Source organism: Rhinolophus ferrumequinum, chromosome 11, assembly GCF_004115265.2.
Source record: "Rhinolophus ferrumequinum isolate MPI-CBG mRhiFer1 chromosome 11, mRhiFer1_v1.p, whole genome shotgun sequence".
Lineage (NCBI taxonomy): Eukaryota > Metazoa > Chordata > Mammalia > Chiroptera > Rhinolophidae > Rhinolophus > Rhinolophus ferrumequinum.
The window spans coordinates 23482546-23496689 of NC_046294.1; the positions used below are offsets into that span (position 1 = coordinate 23482546).

General features: G+C 40.1%; 1 protein-coding gene across 1 annotated transcript in view; it reads right to left on the reverse strand.

The window, feature by feature from the left end:
* Window positions 1–5608: 5608 nt before the first annotated feature.
* Window positions 5609–14144, reverse strand: part of CAT (catalase) — a 28567-nt gene continuing 20031 nt past the window's right edge. The window contains exons 10-13 of the mRNA XM_033119947.1: window positions 13455–13588; window positions 8152–8259; window positions 6641–6724; window positions 5609–6325 (exon numbers count right to left, since the gene is read on the reverse strand). Coding sequence (XP_032975838.1) covers window positions 6260–6325; window positions 6641–6724; window positions 8152–8259; window positions 13455–13588 — 392 coding nt within the window. The 3' untranslated portion in view covers window positions 5609–6259. The remainder of the gene's footprint in view (window positions 6326–6640; window positions 6725–8151; window positions 8260–13454; window positions 13589–14144) is intronic.

Below are 14144 nucleotides of genomic sequence, written 5' to 3' on the forward strand. Positions count from 1 at the left end.
CTTTGATGACCCTTCCATTTATAGGAGATGGAGATTTTTGAAGAGCCCCAAAAGATGCAAGAAATATATGGAGTGATCCTACCCACCACCTTTTACATCGTAAGACAGAAGTCACCTCATAAAAGGAACGTATGGGGCAGTGGGGCCTACAGATATATTTATGTTTGGTGCACACACACACACACGCCAAATTTTTTTGTTTGTTGTTTTGAGGTTTTGTTTTGTGTCTTACTATAAATTCGTTGCCTTATTTAAAAATCAGATTTACAGAAAAATCCAGATTCCCACCTTCTTTTTTAAAAAATCAGATCTGGCAACATCAGTTTCTCAGTGCCTTGTGGCAATTAATTTCCTGCAGCTAAGTAGAAGCTGCCCCTTATTTAAAAATCTGATTTTTAAATAAGGTCACCGCTCTCTGATTTTTAAATTTGGTCACCGCTCTCTACCGCCTTCCAGAGTTCAGCTTTGTTCTTGCACTACTGTTGTCGGTTCATACATCCAGAGAGCCTGGGCATTTTGAATTTGGGACCTCTGTCCTGGCTACCTGAAGAGGTAAGTACCATACTAATGGACTGGATCAAAGCCCACAGTCCAGTTGAAAGAAGAGATCATCCAGGAAATAGAAAATTGGCTAACAGGAGGGGAACGGGGCTTCCAGGCAAAGAGCCTGGCAGAATCAAGCCGCTGGGGGTGGGGGGTGGGGCTGGCAGGGCCCAGGGTGGGGGCAGACACACTCAGGAGTAACACCCGACCTGGGGATGCTGCCCATCCCCAGAAGGGCATCAGGCAACTCAGAGAACAAAACAATGAGGCTACTCAGGAAGTTTGCATTCTGTAACACCATTCAACCAGCATCCTCTTTGTATTCATTTCGTAGGGCTGCCCAAGACAAATCACCACATTTGGTGGCTTCAAACAAATTTATTTTCTCATGGTTCTGCAAACTGGATGTTCGAAATCAAGGTGCTGGCAGAGCCATGCTCCTTCCATAGGCTCTGGGGAAGAATCCTCCTGGCCTCTTCCAACTCCTGGTTGCTCCAAGCGTTCCTTACCTTGTGGCTAGGAAATTCCAATCTCCACCTCAGTCTTCAGGTGGCCTGCCCCTCTACCTCCCCTTTGCCTCTTAGGAAGACACTAGTCATTGGATTTAGGGCCCATCTGGATAATCCAGGATGATCTCCTCTTGAGATTCTTAACTTAAGGACATCTGCAAAGACCTTTTTTCCAAAGAAGGTCACTTTCGCAGCTTCCAATATTAGGACATGGACATATCCTTTTGGGGAACCTCATTTAACCCACTAGACCTTTTAAAATGTGCGTCTTACTTAAACGCAGAGCTTCATAATACAATTCATTAAAGAACAGAAAATACAAAGGACAATTTAAAATACCACACTTTAAACAAAACCAAAGTAAAACAACAAAAAATGAAAACTGACAAAGCAAAATTCACTTATCAAACAGTCAGATGAAGGATTAAGTATTTCCTTTGTAAAAAGGATCGCAGAAATTCAAAAGTATACAGAACTTTTTGAGTTCACCTCTGCTAACCCTTCACATCTTTAAAAGCTCTGAGAAGAGTTTTAAACCTTCAATTTGTCTCATCAGATCATTTAGTGTGATTTGGCCCTTGGCCTTTCGGTAATACCATGAACTAAGATGCAAAGAAATGGCCCAGAAGCTCATCCATTGTATTTGTCTCAGAAAAGCGAGTTTAAAACTCATTTCCTTAGCAGAGATTATAAATTAAGGTGATGCCCCTTTATCAGAGAAAGAAAAAATTGTGTATTTAAACCGATTCTGAAATAGGTTTGTTCACTGAATTTGAAACGAACAAGGTAATCCTTTTCACAGTGCTTCAAAAGGCCCAGAGCAAGTCCTCCTTCCGGAAGAGCAAGTAATAGATTTTAAAATACCAACAGTGGATTTTCAGTGTTGTTGTGCCAGAAAGTAAATGAAAATGCCTTCTAAAATGAGAGTGGGAGAAATAAACATGTGCTTACACAAAAACATGTACACGACTGTTCACAGCAGTATTCGTAATAGCCCAAGAGGGGAAACCATCCACACCTCTAGCCACTAAGAATGGGTAAATAAAACATGGCGTATCTATTCAATGGAACATTATTTGGCAATAAAAGAAAATGAAATACTGATATATACTACAACAAGTAAGAACCTTGAAAACATCATGCCACAAAAGACCACCCATTACATAGCGCCATTCAAATGAAATACGCAGAGCAGGCAAATTCATAGACAGAAAGTAAGGTTAGTTAACAGCCAAGCGTTGGAGAAGGATTAAATTAGGGGGATGGTAAGCGACTGCTAATGGGTATAGGGTGTTTTGGGGGTGATGAAAATGTTCTAAAATTGACTGTAGTGATGACTGCACAACTCTGTGTGCATATACTAAATACCATTGTACACTTTAAGTGGGTGATTTTTATGGTATGTGAATTATATCTCAAAAAAGCTGTTGCTGAAAAAAGAAGGTGCCAATGACCAGCTGTGTCAAACACTGCTGAGAGGGCATGTGAGACAAGGAATGAGAATGAACCATTGGATTTCTTTTTTATTATGGTAAAATATACATAACATAAAATTTACTGTTTTAACCATTTTTAAGCTCACAGTTCAGTGGCATTAAGTACATTCACATTGCTGTGCAATCATCACCGCCATCCAGCTCCAAAACTTTCTCATCGTCCCAAACAGAAACTCTGTAACCATGAAACAGTAACTCCCCGTTTTCTCCTCCCCGGTCCCTGGCAACCACTGGTTCTACTTTCTGTAGCTGTGCTTTTGACTACTCTAGGGACCTCATACACGTGGAAGCGTACCATAGTTGTCCTTCTGTGTCTGGCTTATTTCACGGAGCATAGTATCTTCAAGGTTCACCCACGTTGTAGCATGTGTCAGAATTGCCTTTCTCTTTATGGCTGAATAATATTCCACTGTCTGGACGTAACACATTTTGTTGACCCATTTATCCATCAATGGACACTTAGACTGTTTCCACCTTTTGGCTATTGTGAATAATGCTGCTATGAGTATGGAGTGCACATATATCCTTTTAAGTCCCTGCTTTCACTTCTTTGGGGTATATGCCCAGAAGTGGGATTCCTGGATGGGACCATTAGATTTGAGTGGCAGGGAAGTCATTGGTGACCTAGGCAAGGGCAGCCCAATTGGAGTAGGTTCGAAGAGGACAGAAGATAGCGGGGACAGCAAGTAAAGGCAACTCTTTTAAGATACTTTTCAATAAAGGGGAGCAGAATAAAGAGGGCAATAACAGGAGAGGCCTATGAGGTCAAAAGAGGATTTGCGGAGACTTACAACAGCAGCTAAGAGGAGTGATGCAGAAGGAAGAGAAGAACTGGTGGTGCAGAGACAGCAGGGTAATTCCAGAGGAGGCAGGAGGCATGGGACCACGCACCAGTGGGGGGCTGACCTTCAGCCTGAGCAGATCAGAGCCCCTCCTCGTCAACATGGGTGTCCGTGCCGGCAAGCTGGAGGATTTGGGTGGAGGAAAAGGAAGGAAGGGTCCTATTCCTGGGGAACGAAGGAACTGAGAGGGAGGGGAGACACAAGAGGGAGAATTTACTGAGAAAGGAAAGATGGATTTCCAGGCAGTGCCGAGGGTCCACGCGAGGTCTGTGGTCAAATCTGTAAAACCGAGTCCGCAGGGCTGTGCTTTGCTCCAGCCACAGTCATTTCAGTGCAGGAGCTAAGTAAGAGGCGTATTTTACCAAGGCTGGGTTCTGGAGTAATTATCATTTTGAAACATAAAATCTAAACAGAGTCAGAAGGGAGGTAAGGACATGAAGAAGGTGATGACCAGTGAAGTTTCCAGTAGTGCTGAAGAACTCTCTCTCTCTCTCTCTCTCTCTCTCTCTCTCTCTCTCTCTCTCACACACACACACACACTCGCACACGCACACACACACAAACACACACACACACACAATCAGCTCCATAGTAGAGTGCATTTTCTCACCCTTTGACTTTGGGCTTAGCATGTGACTTGCTTTGGCCAATATTAGTGTGCATGATATGAAAAAAGGCTTGAAACGCACTTGTGCAACTGAAATTGCAATCCCAACTTCCTGAGAAAGGAAAAACATGGTTTCCCTTTCTTGCATTCGTGCACTTTTGCCATCATTACCGGTTAGCCATCACCATGGGTCCCATGTATCTTAATGTCACTTTAAAGGAATGTAATTAGATAGTATCTCTCAGGAAGTAAAACCTAACTGGAAGTTAACTTCATCACTATTTATCTTTGAAAATTACAAAAGAGGTCTGCAGAGTAAAACTGGGGACACTTGGTGGCGTCCAGATGGCTCAGTTGGTTAGAGCGCGAGCTCTGAACAATAGTGTTGCTGGTTTGATTCCCACACAGGCCAGTGATCTGCGCCCTCCACAGCTAGACTGAAGGACAATGAGCTGCCACTGAGCCACTGGAGGGGTGGCCGGATGGCTCAGTTGGTTAGAGCGCGAGCTCTCAACAAGGTTGCCGGTTCAATTCCCCCATGGGATAGTGACCTGTGCCCCCTGTAACTAAAGATTGAAAACAGCGACTGGACGTGGAGCTGAGCTGCACCCTCCACAACTAGACTAAAGGACAACTACTTGGAGCTGATGGGCCGAGGAAAAACACACTGTTCCCCAATATTCCCCAATAACAATTATTAAAAAACAAAACAAAACTGGGGACACTTACATGTGTCAAATTTTTACATACAAGAAACATGTTAGATACATGTGATTTTAACTATCAATTTATTTTTACACTACAGAATAGAACAAAGAAGAAAAATATCTCAAAAAACTGTCTTTGTAGTTAATAACCAATATTCAAATAACCTTCTTTCCACTGTCAAATTGTATTAATTTTTGAGTTTATCTTATATATTTAATACTATAAAGAGATATAAGTATAGTAAAATTACCACGTTAAAAGTATTCACCATTGGGTACAAATGGATAAATTTATTTTCTATGTCTACAAATACTACAAGTTTTCAAGCACACTCAAATACAGGAGGAATTTAGGCAGGACAGTTTGACAAAATAGAGTAAAGAAGTCTGAGCTAAAAGTTTGAGACTTTGTATCTACTAGTGGTCTAACGGTTTCCTGAAGCCCAAGATCTCAGGGAATTCCTGACACTAAGTACAAACTCGTTTTGAAGATCTGAGACGAAGGAGATAAGTTTTAAGGAAAGCAGGTTTTCATTTGGTATTCAGAATTCATCTTTAAAGTGTTCTACTTGATTTTCAAGCATGATCGGCAAATATGGGTTAAAAAAAAAAAGTGAGGTTGTGAATGCTTATTTTAAAAACTCAGAATCAGATAAAGAAGTGAGCTAATGTGCAAGAGATCTAAGTAATTTTCAAAGTATAGAAGTTTGCTATTTTTCCAATAAAGTTCTGGTCCCCAGTATCTAAAGGCTATTGGTTTAAACAAATAACACAGTATCCTCATGATATTGGTATTTTCAATTTTAAGAATAAGTATCTGATAACAGATGATATTCAGATTAAAAGTCTGGTGGAACATTCCAAGTTATATATGGAGCCGAAAAAAATCAAATACCATTCTCTATTCTTATGTATAGATTATTTTATTGCAAAAATGTAATAATTACACATCAGTCTGTTGTAAAATCAATGTTGTATTGGCATAAATGAATTCCAAGTTAAAAAAAAATAATTGGTTCCATTCCGAGCAGAAGAAATAAGCATTAAGGCTGTAATGGTACTGAAGTTAGTTTCAAAAGATGCTAAGGCAATTAAATGTGTGTTTCCTATAGAGAACTTAGGAAAATTAAAGTTTCTGGGAGGATTATCTTTATCTTTTCTTCTTAGATAACTACAACCATATTTTTATATAACCGGCCATGAGATGATATGCAAACATACTAATTCCATCAAGATTTTTTCTTATTGAATTAAATTATATTTCTGCTAGAAACTTTCATTCAAGTCATTTTAAATGAATAATCAAACCAACTACTGAAAGCAATTACATGTTTCTTTTAAGTGACTGTTAAGCCTTAGCCTTCATCTTTCCCCTAGGGAAACAGATTAAAAGCCATTATTAGATTATTTGTTACAGAAATCTGGGTTATCATTCTAAAGACAAATGCTTACACTGGCGCATCTCGCACAGTAGAATCTTCTATCCCGCGGTGAGTGGACTGCGCATGTGGACACTGTGCTTTGTTGCATAGGCGCCAGCCCCGGGCTCCGACCCTCACAGGTTAGCTTTCTCCTTTGCAGCCAGGTGAGAGCCATGCTGTACAAAGGTGTGAATCGTGTTCTGTTTTAAAAGAACAAGACCAGCAGACTAATCAGTTCAGTTGGCAGGAGCAACCTGGTGGTTTATCTTAGCTTCAATGTGCACACAAATAAAAATAACAATTCAGAGTGCATTCACCTGGAATTGTCTTATATTGCCCAAAGCTAAAATCAAGAGTATATGTTTTACAGGTGAGGAGATATAAGTTCATTTATGTCTCAAATGAGTTTCTGAACAGCTGCTTGAGCAATCGAATAGTTGTCCCTGAGGAGAATCAGTCCAAAAGGTCTGACCCAGGACACACGCCCTGCCTCGGCCAGGTTGCTCTGGGCTCACCTTGGGTTTCTCGGCGTTGTATTTGTCCAGGAGAGCTTGGATGCGGGCCCCGTAGTCAGGATGGACATCAGAGAAGTTCTTGACCTGAAAGTAAATGTAAACATGACCCGAGTCCCTACCAGGCCAGGCCCCAATGCTGGTCTCACAGCGTTTCCTCTAAAGGAGGAAGAACGCTTCCACAGAAAGAACCACGCAGTGATGAAAAACAAAGAGTAAGACTGGGGTCCCGTGAAAACTCTGACATGTACTGAACGACCTTGGATACATCCTTCATCTGAGCACGTTCACCCCCCATAAAATGAGTAAGATCATTTCACCTATTATGAGAAAAACACAGAGGAGGTGAGCTGCACTGACTGCATGGAAAGGGCTGACCTCACAGTAACTCAACAAGCTAGTGATTTGTATTAAGCAATGGGCCCAGACACCGCCTGAATTTAAGGCATACAAAGACATTGCTGAGCAATTCCACACACTTCAAGCAGGAATTCCCAACCCCGGGCTGAGCCCAAGCAGACAGCAGAAAGAGGTGGGGTATCATGAACCCACACGAAGCCTTACAGCTTCAACATACTCGTATGTGAGAAGAACGCCAAGCGGCCTGCCTAGTTCTGTGTCTTACCATCATTCTCATCAGTAAGATTAAAACCTGCCCCAGCTATCTCACAGAGCAACTGTCCGGCTCTCTGCTAGAAAAAGCAGTAACTAAATAGTGCCACAAAGATTTATTTTTATAGACACACACACACTCATAAAAGATAGTTACAGAGACAGAACTGCCTCCAGACAAAATGCCCAGCCCACTGCTACTTGTCTCCAGGCCTTTGAACACATCCCAGATAGCTGCTAGCCCAGCTGCTCCTATGAACACAGAAGCAGCAACCAAGAGACAAGGAAATAGTGAAGTTTCCTATATTTACAAGAAGCTTACCCCTGTGGCAGGCCGGGAAACCACAAGTGAGAAAACTTCACACAACACAATGAGTTGCCATCAGAAATACCAAGGCATCTTAGTTCAAGAGTTCAGCCTGACTTTTGGAAGCAGCTCAGTTCTCACCCCTGAAAACACGCAAGTTTCTAGTTGCTTCTGAAGGAGGGAGGGTCAGGGGTCATGACATAAAGTGGTTAGACAGGCTTCAAATCTAAATGTAAAAATGTAATCTGTATTTTGTATCATCTAAAGTCAAAGCAAAATTGTGACAGGACCCCATTTTGATATTGAACATTGCTGCACAGAACTTGGCCGCAGTCAAATTAAACAGTAAAGGAGAGAGTTCACCCTGAACTCAACTAAATTATTACACACTGGACAAAAGGCTAAGGATCAATGGATATACCATATGCGTTGGAGAGAAAATAACCAGAGGTTGATTGGGGCTTAGTTCTCATTTTCTTAAGTCCACTTAGCTCAAGTAAAATAGAAATAGACACTTTTAAGGGTTCTCTCACACAGCTGCACTCCCTTCTCAAGCCAGCAGAGGTCATCCTTCAGCTTCCAAAATATCACTCACCGCTTTCTTCTGGATGAAAAGTTGTGCGTCTTTCAGATGGCCGGCAATGTTCTCACACAGGCGTCTCCTCTGTTCTTCATTCAGTACGTTCGTATAGAATGCCCGCACCTGCTCACAGAAAATACAGTGTGCAAAAATATGGTAATGGAAGGAGAGCTGCCTGGGTGGTGAACACACAAGGCGATATATAGATGATGTATTACAGAACTGTACACCTGAAACCTATGTAACTACTAACCATTGTCACCCCAATAAATTTAATAAAAAAAAGAAAATACAGAGTTATCACAAACAAAACTCGCCCAATATGTGACTGCTGAAATGAAACCGTGAGACTTCTCCTTTACATAAGAATGAAAAGCTTTTAGAATTTAAGAATAATTTTAAATTATAATTGAAACTGCCTTTTGTGTTGAGTTCTTCACTTTTTGTTTTGTTTTATCTTAAGCAAAATAGGAAGAAGTCAGTTGTTAACTGCTATTTAATAATGTCCTTTGTAGTCACTGCTAATAAATCTGTTATAAGTAAAAGCCAGTATAACCTACAATTAAAAATCCCACTCCACTCTTAATACTGACAAGTCCAGATTGTGCAAATTATCAAATGCAAACTTAGCACAACACAACCTTTGTTCAATTCACCCAAAACCACAGAAAAAAAAAACAAAACCTAATTCATTAATATATAACCTTAGTTATTCAAAAGCCAAGATTTCTTGGAGAAGATAGATAGATGTTAACAGTGATAGTTGCCTTAGATTATTGGGTTTACTTCTAAAATGAATATCATCATTAGATTAAAATGAAAAATGGGAGCTATCGTGTTTCCCCGAAAATAAGACCTAACCGGAAAATAAGCCCCAGCATGACTTTTTAGGATGACATCCCCTAAACATAAGCCCTAATGCGTCTTTTGGAGCAAAAATTATATAAGACCTGGTCTTATTTGCGGGGAAACACAGTAAGTATCAAGTGTGAGTCCAAATGGTCTTTGCTCATTTCTGAAAACAACCATTTCTAAGTTACAGGTATAATTTTATTCCAACATTTCATTCATCTATTCATTCTTTCTTTTCTAAGTTATGAAATAAGCTATAACATTTTTTTAACTTAAGCAAAGTTTAAATCTGATATGAAAATTTAAAAATCAGACTTTTGATATTAACACAATCTAATCAAAGTACTACATTATGGGGATCTCCTTAGATCTATCTCCAATTCACTAATTCTCTCTTTAGCTGTATTTAACATATTATTTAAACACCTACTGAGTCACTGTATCTGTTGGATTTTTATTTCAAAGATTGTATTTTTATTTCTAAAAATTTCTATTTAGTTCTTTTTCAAATCTACTTGTTCTTGTTTTCTTATATCCTATTCGTCTAATAGAAAATATTCCTTTCTGTATCTCCTTAATGTTGTACAGGTGCTTATTTTAAATCCCTTTTATTCTATCATGTGCAATCATTTATTGCATGTGCAATCATTTACTGCATGTACAGTCTCTCAGGGCATTGGATTTCCTTGTATGTATTGTAATTTTTCTATGCGACTCATCTTCAACAGAAGTTACCTTCTGCAGAAATTCCAAATATGTATGAGCTGTGAAGGTGTCTTCACATGGTGACTCTTTTTTTGTCACCTATGCAGAGGCCTAACAAGGTTCACTGATTCACTTGTTTCTCAGTTCAGGACTTCCATATGGTTCTAAGTGGGACAAGAATGCACGGACCACAGCTGAGCACAGTATAGGAAAGGGACCCCAGCTTCTCAGAAGCAATTGCTCCCATGTAGAGTCCACATGCTTCCAAGCTGCATCTTCAGTCTGGTGGGTAATTTTTCCAATGAGATGCCAGTTCCTGGTTGTGGTCATTATTTCAAGAGCTCAGTTCTCTCTCTGCAACATAAGTTTGAGCCCTCAACTCCTAGCCCCTTGGAGGCATAAAATATTAATAAGATGTAAATGGGGTTTGGTTACCCCCATGAGATATACACCTTCAATGTTCATGCACTGCTGTGATTCCTTTTTCATTTCTGGAAACTGGACATTAAACCTTGTTTATTAGCTCAACTACATACTTTTTAATTGATTTTTTTAGTCTAATATGTCGTGTGTGAGAATTAGAAGAAAGACCTCCTACGAATACGGCACTTCAATCTACCATCCTGAACTAAAAGGAATTTGGTCTTGCAATTCCATTGGTGTGCTGCTGCCAACTTGCTCCTGAGAGCAGGTTGTCAAATTTTTAGGAAATCTGTGAGTGACTTGTTAAACACGGCCATGATTAAAAATTATACAAACTTACAATTAAATAACATTACAAACAAAAGTAATAAATCCTTAACACACGTCACTTCTTAATTAATACGTATTATCTCTGTTCTTGAGGACATTTGTATTTACTTCATCTCTATGGTGGAAATACTATAATAGTGGGATAATGAACATCACTTCCCAGTGCCACAGGTTCAGTGACATCATGCTGGCAGCTTGAAATCAGCTCCAGGGAGTATTTTCATCCTCATTCTCACAACACTGGTATGGTCAGTCTTTTTAATTCTAGCCATTCTGGTGCGTATGTAGTGGTATTGCTTTGTGGTTTTATTTTGCATATCCTGGATGACTAGTGAGGTAAACCATCTTTCTATATGTTTTTCGGCTGTTTGTCCTCTTGTGAAGTGCCTGTTCAAGTCTTTTGCTCATTTTTCTATTTATTTGTTCCTGTTCAAGTCTTTTGCTCATTTTTCTATTTATTTGTTCTGTTTCATTCTTATTGTTGTGTAGGAGTTCTTTATATATTCTGCACGAGTCATCTGTTAGATGAACAGCAAATGTATTCTCCCACTCTGTGACTTGCCTTTTTAATCTCTACATGGTGTCTCATAATGAAGAGTTCTTTTCTTGTTTTCTTTTCATGAGCTACTCTTGATAATATCTACTGCTCTGTTTCAATTCACTAATCCTCTCTTCAGTTGTGTTTAATTTCCTTTTAAACCCATTTACTAAGTTCTTAACTTCAGTTGCTGCATTTTCCAGTTCAGTATGTCCATTCAATTCTTTTTGTATAAAGTTCTCTTGTTAAATTCTCCATGTTTTGTTTTTTTCTTGAACATATTAATCACAGTAATTTTAAAGTCTATATCTGACAACTGCATTATCTGGGTCAACGGTAGTTTTGTTTCTATTGACAGCTTTTTTACTCCCCTCTTGGTTTTCAGTCATAAAGTCTTATGTGTTGGGTATGCTGGCAATTTATTATTGAATGCTGGACATTTGTAAATAAAACAACAGAGAGAGATAATTTGAGGCCCTATTTTCCTTTGAAGATTTATGTTTGCTTCTGGCAGACAGTTAGGATAGAAAGAAATTGCTTTAATCCAGTCTGATATTGAGCTGATGCAAAGCTGTGCCTCAGTTTTTGTGAGGGAAAGCTTATTTCAGGTTTGCCCTTATTCTTGGGTATGATCCTTCAGAGACTCCAACTGAAAGCCTGGGAGGTTAGCCAGAGGCCTCTTCCTTAGCAGGCCTTGAACTCCAATTTTTATCCCTCCAGACCCATGAAAATGCTGTAAACTCTGTTCAGCATCTTGGCCAATGCTTACAAAAGTAACAAATGCTTCATTAGGACAGGGCCCTAATGCCAAGCTCACATCTCTGCACTACTTTTCTGTCCAAGATCTTGGCCCCTCAAATCCTTATTGCTCTGTTTGCGCCCCAAAGCCTTAAAAAGCAGATGCTTTTTGTATCTTATCTAGCTTTCCATGTTCTCCATGAAAGAACAGGTCTGATAAAAGCTAGGCTGCCATAAGCCAGAAGTGGAAGTCCAAACGAGTCATTTTTTTTTTTTAAGAGTATAACTCTGGACCTTCTTCACTTCCCATGAGACTTATAGTTACAGGATTATGCTATAAACCTGTAAGCAGTATCATGACTGCTCAAAAACATGATTTCAGTATAGCGATAATATCTCAATAAAATAAGAATGATTATCTAGTACGCTTTAATGTGTAAGCAATAGCCTCATTATCTAATTCTGCAGGGTTTATATAAGCTAGTTTAATACCGGAATAGACCTCATGTAGGCAAAATTCTTTGAGAGGCAGGAACTGTACTGTAATATACTTGGTATCACTTGCATAGCAAGTATAATGCAGTTTCTACAACAGGCTTTCCAGGATTTGTTTAATTCCATCTAAATATGGTTCATATCCTACAACAAAGTAATTTCTTTTTTATGTACACATATATACGTATACACATAAGTGCCTTTCAAATCAAGATTATCTTCACAGTGAATCAATTCCTGTATTTTAGTATATTTTACTTGGAACCCACATTTACAAAGTGAGAAACTAGAAATAGGTCCTAGTCTCACTTAAATACTAAGTTTAACACCAACTACCAAAGCAGAGCTCTACGACAACTATACTTTTTAACTTTATTCTTTTCTTGTGTGTGGTGTAAGTTGCACTGAACACATTAAGGAGGTGGCAGCCCTTCAAAGTTAAAGGGTGTCTTTCAGTGCGTCTACGTGGGAGCCCACAGGTCATGGGGAAGGTGGGCACTTGACCCGGGGCAGTTAGCTATAGGCTCGCCAGAGGCAGTGATGCGACCTCGAGAGAAAAGATGAGTCAAATCAATCTGATTTCCGCTCTCCAGATGTGATATAGAAGTATTGAAAGAGTAAAAGATGGCTCCCCGACCCCCCCCCCAAAAAAAGTGCAATATATGGAGAAAGAAACCATCAAGAAGAGTTAGGCCATGGTCATAGCAAAGCCACAGCCGTGTTAAAACAGAAGCTCTGAGGCAAGGAGGAGAAAACAGAAGGACATGGTAAGAATAAGCAGCTGGTATTACGTAAAACGCAGAAGCAGACAGATGAAGACCAGCAGCGTCACGGGAATGCTGGGCCCCGCAGTGGAAACACCTACCCTCTTGCTACTGAGGCTCCGAAAGTATTTTGAATCAAGTTCTAGTCCCTTAAATCTGGGCAGTCTTGCCCAAATCCTTAGGTTTGGCTGACGTAAGCTTTACTCGCCCGTTTCTTAGATTTCCATGAAATCACTTCTTCCCCAATTGGCCCCCACCTTATCCCTTCAATAAAATGTGGGGGAACTGAAATGAGTCCTATCTTGTACTGAAAGAGCACAGTAACACAACTCTTCAACTCCATCTCACAATGGGACTGACTTAGGATTAGACAGGTCTTCCCTGAAGTCAGTCACCTTGCAAGGGGGGAAACCAGCAGACACTGAGACGCAGAGTGGTTCAGTGACGCGCACGGCAGACAAGGAAGTCGTTACCTGAGAGACATTATCATCACCGGCACTGTTGTAGCGCCGCACGTCCCCAGAATGGTAGACGCTATGTTCCAGGGCATACTTCTGCTGCTGCTCGGGAGCACTGAAGCTGTTGGGGTAGTAATTGGGAGCACCACCTTGAAAGGCAAACCACACAGATTCACTCAGGGAGACAAAAAGTGAAGGAAGTCTGCAAACAGTGCAATATGAAATAAATTCAATTACTTACGTATACGAGTATGTATACACACATACACACACATACACATGCATGCCATGAACATGTTATTTTTAATGTGCCATATTCACAGATTCTCAGAGAACACTGCCATCTCCCAAATGTGCGCATGGGCTATCTCACTCTGCGTCTTGATGAAGAGATCGCAAATTCCCTCTGAACACTTCAAATGGTCTAATCTATAAAATCTTCTGATGGTTACCGTACAAAAAAATATTTATAAAGGTTTGATTTGACCCCCACAGAAAATGAGGCCCAAAGACACATTTCAAATGTGAGGACTTGATGTGGACTCAGGCTCAATCCAATACTGAAGCGCAACATTCTTGGGAGCAACTAAAAGTGCTAGCTCTGCACCTTCGGTTTACAGGCACATAAACTGTGACTGGAGATGTTAACTGCTGCAAAGTCACACGGCAATTAGTGGTAGGCATGGGATTAGAACTCTGGGTTTT